Genomic DNA, 5,458 nt, shown 5'->3' with positions numbered 1-5,458 from the left:
TGGACTGGTTCTGGGGAGAATTCTTGGAGCCAAGATGGCAGCGGCAGGGGAAACGGGCAGCCATTGGCCTCCCACACGCAAGATGGTGCAAGCCCACCGGGCGCCCGCGCTGGGGGATGGCGTGCGCCCGCCAGTCGAACGTGTGGGAGATGGCGTGCGCCTGCTGGCCACCTGCGCTGGGGGATGGTGCACAACCACCGGCTGCCTGTGCACGAGATGACCTGTGCCCGCCGAGAGATGACACTCGTCGGCCGAAAGATGATGTGCGCCCACCGGCCGCCCGTGCTGGGGGATGGCGCACACCCACCCCTACCAGCTGCCCGCGCACAAGATGGCACACGCGAGATGACGGGCAAGATGACGGGTGCCCACTGGCTGCCCGCACTGGGGGATGGCACCCACCGGCTGCTCGCACATGAGATGAAATGCGCCCACTGGCCACCCCCGTGGGAAATGGCACACGGGAGATGGCGAGTGCCCACCAGTCACCTGCGATGGGGGGTGGTGTGCACCCGCCGGCCGCCAGCATGGAAGATAGGTTGCGCGCCCCACTGCCCGTGGTGGGGACGTGTGCCCCGCCACCTACAGGTTTGGGTTTCCTTGGAAAACCAGAGATGATCACCTATGCAATGGATTGTTGAAAGTCACTGTGAGTTATCTACTTGATGACACTTAACAGTGGCAGCATGTCCAAGAAGACCGACATCCTAAATGCACCACATATTTTTATCTGTTGAATGCTTCTGCCAAAAGCTGTTTAAACCTGGGGGGAGCCTGTTCACAATTCTCAGGTTCCCTTTGCCATTTATAAAGGGGGAGGGCAGTGACACCTACTTCAAATTATAGTATGACCACTTATGGTGGGGGAGTGGTGGTGCTGGAATTGGAGATGCTGTCCCTGGCCACACAGTCCTCAATCAGGTGAGGGGACCAGATTGGGGTGGGGGCAGTTAGGGGGGAGTGTACCAGCCAGCCCATTGGGGGTGTTGCCCCATTCGGGATGGGCTGTCTTCAGCCCTCAGCTCGGGGCGAGCCATCATGGCCCTCTGCCCGGGGCAGGCTGTCTTCGGCCCTCGGCTTCCTGGTCCAAGTAGAGGTTTCACATGAGTACACTTTGAGTATCATATTTTGCACCTCCTACATTCTGCTTATTAGTGAATGTTTGCATCTCCTTGTCTTCCTTTGTCTTCAGGAAATGAATGTCCTTTTTTGGGTGAAAGCATTACTCCATCTGAGTCATCAGGAGGCAGCTCTTCCCTAGATACATGTTGTTGTTTTTTTTTATTTAATATATACTGTTTGTTTTACACTGGTTTACTTACAAAGATTGAATACATTGTTTTACATACTGGATCTTTCCCATTTCCTTAACTCACCCCTCCCTCCACCTATCAAATTATGTGACCTTATGATTATGCACACCCCCACCCATCCTCACCCCTGTGCTTTCCTCCTTCTCCCCTTAGATCCTCATACACATTTTTACTAGTTGTCTAGTTCTATAATAGCTATTCCACTGCTTGGAATATATCCTGAGAAAATGAAAACTGAGACACAAATGGAGACTTGTACACCAGTGTTCATAGCAACATTATTCACCATCGCAAGAACATGGAAACAGCTCCAATGTCCAACCACAATGGAATAAATTGAGAAATTATTATATATTCACACAATGGAATACTACACAGCACACAGGAGCAATGATTTTGTAAATCACTACCTAAATTGGGAGGGACTGGAGAGCATTATGCTAAGTGACCTAATTCAGTCTCATAAGGACAAATACTGCATAGTTCCATTTTGAGTGCCTTCCACCTTGAGGGGCTCATCTTTCTGTGCTATGGTCAACAATGTTCTAGCCTTATTCACGGGGTTTTCAAGGGCCGGTTATTTCGGACGTGAATTGCCAGTCCTGCTTCTTATTCTGTCTTAGTCTAGAAGTTCCACTGAAACATATACCCCATGAGAAATGGAATGCATAAAGACTGATGTTTGTCTGGACATTCAACGAGGCATTAGTGAGCCAGGGTGGACTGGTATTGGTCCTGTTTGAAATATCAGAGGCCATAGCGTCCAGCATCCACAGCAACACACAAGCCATCACAGTACAACAAACTAAAAGATACGTGGTGAGACTTTACTGTATCACAAATATATTTGCTTCCTCAACTAGAACTTGAACTCCTTGAGTGACAGGGTCTATCTATGCCTTCAGTGAAGGGCATGTGGTTCGAATCCACCAGCTGTTCCTGGATGGACAGTCTCCTTCTGTGCTATTTATTCCCTCTGAAAACCTGTTGGAGGGTCCAGCTGTGGGTTGGTTCTGACTTGATGACACACAACAACAATAACATCATATTAATATTTATTGTATTCTCCCTTTGTTCTTACACAGAATTCTTGTGTTTTTTTTAATTGTTGTTATGTACCATTGAGTCAGATACGACTGACATAGGAGGAGATTGCCCCTCCTTCTCCAGTGGAACATCTGGTGGATTTGAACCGCATGCCTTTGAGATTGCAGCACAGTTTCTTGCCAGTAGGCTACTAGAGCTCCCTTCACACAGAATTCTTACAGCCACTTTTTTTTTGGGGGGGGGGGCGGAGAGATTGATTGCTCCAGAACACTTGGATAACATAAAAAGGAGACAAATTAATAATAGTTGTTGGCATGTTTCATTCCTGGATGTGTGTCACCTGTTTGTTAAAGAGAAAACCACGGTTTTTTAGTGTGTATTTATTTAGGAAGGTCTGGTGACCTAGTGGTAAGAAGCTATGCTGCAATCCCAAAATCTCCCTGTTCGAATCTACCAGCTGTCCATGGGAGAAAGAAGAGCAATCTCCTCTTGTATGATTTATGGCTTCTAAAAACATGCTGGACCTGAGTCAATTTTGACTCAGTGGCACACAGTAACAGTAACAGTGTGTGTTTGCTTACTGCAGATCCATAATACATATTCAAGTGTTGTTGACACTTCCATAAACCATTTTATGAACTTGAAGAAGATCAACTTCAAGGAAATCTGACTTAAATGACATATAGTCAGAGCATGCAAGCCTGAGTCTTACTTGCATTTTTACTTCATTTTTTCTCTCGTTGTTTTAGTAATTATCTTATTTGGTATCGCTTGTTTCCAATTGTTTTCTAGGTAAGATATTATCTCCGTCTTAGTAGTTTTGACAGGGTGCAGCTGTTAAAAGGAAGTCCTCCTTTGAAATCCTGGAGAACAGTTTTCCTCTTTTCACCTATTTCTCCTGGAGGACCCAGAGACGTGCTTGATATTACCGGGGGAGAGCCTGGTGAGCAAATCCTTTAGCAGATAATTTTAATGTTACAGTTGTCTAGCAAGGAATATTGTACATATTTATAATTTTGGTTATTTTGTGATGAAAGCGGTTTCTTTTAAACTTAACGTAGGGGTGTTCTCTTTTAATTGGTTGTAGTTGTGTGCCTTTTATGCCTGCAATCTTGAAGGCATATGGTCCAAATCCACCAGCTGCTCCCCAGGAGAAAGATGGGCAATCTCCTCCTGTGCAATTAACTGCCTCTGAAAACCCACCGGGAAGGTGAGCTATGGGTCAGTTTTACTCGATGGTACACAACAACAACATAGCCTGAGGGATCCCTGGTGGTCTAGTGGGTAGCAAGTTATGCTGCCAATCCAAAGGCAGACAGTTCAAATTCACCAGCTGCTCTGCGAAATAAAGATGGGCAATCCCCTGTGCTATTTATAGTCTCTAGTCTATAGCAATGACTTTGATTTTTTACTTTTTAATACAGCCTGATTATTAATATTGTTATTGTTTACCTTTGAATTAGGATAAAAATTGTTAGTTACTGACATGTTGTTGTTAAGTGCCATCGAGTCACAGGCATAGCGACCCTATGAAGGAGAGTCCTCAATGCTTGGGTGTCTCTCATCCTTTCTCCAGGTTCATAGGGTTTCCGGAGGCAAGCTATTACGGAATTGGATGCCACTCCTGCTTTCAAGCTTGTTTTAATCGGGGAGCTCCACCCTGCTCTCTGTCCACGTTGGGTAACCAACCATTAACGCATTTGACACATCAGTGTCACAGTGTTCAGCCTCACAGCAACCACAAGTGACCTCTGTACGGCAACTTGTACACCAGGGCTATATGACCTAGAGGAATATCTGAACAAAAACAATGAAAAACAGGCCCGAGGGCCGTGGATTAAAAGTCACCCACCTTTGGCTTGGTAGCATCGCTTTCTGTCCACTGGGCCAGCTGATCTCTCTCTAGGCTGATGTTATTGACATAGCTACTTTTAATACCACTATCATTCAAATTTTTGCACTAAGAACCAGAGACAAAGAGGAGGAAAGGGAAGATTTCTACCAACCTTTGCAGTCAGAAATCCATCAAACATGCAACCAAGATGCATCAATAATAAATGAGTGGCTGGAATGCAAAACTTAGGAATAAGTAAGAAGCATCATGGCCAGGAAACATGGGCATGGTGGCAGAAATGAACCTGGAGATAGAATGGCACAGAATTTGGTACAATCAATGATTTAATCATTACAAATACTTTTTATGAGAAACTTAAATGGTGACTATAAACATGGATCTCACCTGATAAACTACACAGAAATCATATGGATCACATCTGTAGAAGAAATCGCTGGAGAATCTCAGTATCAGCTCTGAAAACGAGGCTATGTGCTCATTGTGGAGCAGACTACCAACTATTCATATGTGAGTTCCAGCTGAGGTTAAAGAAAATTAGCACAAATTTACAAGAACCAAAAAATGTTTTTCATGGTAAAGACTGTCTTATCTGGTGACAGTTAGTATAACTCAATAAATACTGATCCTCAAAGAAGAGCCCTTTTTATCAGATTACCGGTCCATAGTGCATGGAATTAAACTGAAACAAGAGCTAGAATGATAACTTGAAGTCAATCCTGCTTCACAAGAACCAAAATTTGACCTAGAATCGATCCTGCCTGAATTTAAAAACCATGTCAGAAACAGTTTTGAGGGCTTGACACTAAATGAATGAAGACGAGATGAGTTGTGGGAAAATATTAATAAAATACCCATCCAAGAAGAATGCAAAAGGCCATTACAAAGACAGAGGAGGAATAAAAGACTGACATGAAAGTCAGAAGAGACTCTGAATATTGCGTTAGAGCACCAAGAACTCAAAGAAAAGGGAAGTTAAGGAGCTGAACAGAAGGTTTCAAAGGGCAGCTCAGGAAGACAAAGTATTATAACGAAATGTGCAAAGAGCCAGAGTTAGAAAATCAAAAGGGATGAACTCCCTCGGCATTTTTCAAGCTGAAGGAACTGAAGAACAAAGTCAAGCCTCAACTTGCAATATTTAAAGATGCTATATGCAGAGGGTCAAGGACTGCAGCCTCCAATATGGACTGAGGCTCAATGTCAAGAAGACAAAGATTCTCACCACTGGACCAACTGGCAGCATCAG

At 44.6% G+C, this 5,458-nt stretch overlaps 1 protein-coding gene across 1 annotated transcript in view; it reads left to right on the top strand.

The window, feature by feature from the left end:
• The first annotated feature begins 467 nt into the window (after positions 1-467).
• The window catches only part of LOC102859189 (ATP-binding cassette sub-family A member 3-like), a 129,278-nt gene continuing 124,287 nt past the window's right edge, over positions 468-5,458 (top strand). The window contains exon 1 of the mRNA XM_006892701.1: positions 468-588. Within this exon, the coding sequence (XP_006892763.1) occupies positions 468-588 (121 nt within the window). The remainder of the gene's footprint in view (positions 589-5,458) is intronic.

Source organism: Elephantulus edwardii, unplaced genomic scaffold (assembly GCF_000299155.1).
Source record: "Elephantulus edwardii isolate Elephantulus edwardi_28Jun2011 unplaced genomic scaffold, EleEdw1.0 scaffold00117, whole genome shotgun sequence".
NCBI lineage: Eukaryota > Metazoa > Chordata > Mammalia > Macroscelidea > Macroscelididae > Elephantulus > Elephantulus edwardii.
The sequence above is the reverse complement of the archived record's forward strand: the minus strand, read 5'-3'. Positions and strand labels throughout refer to the sequence as shown.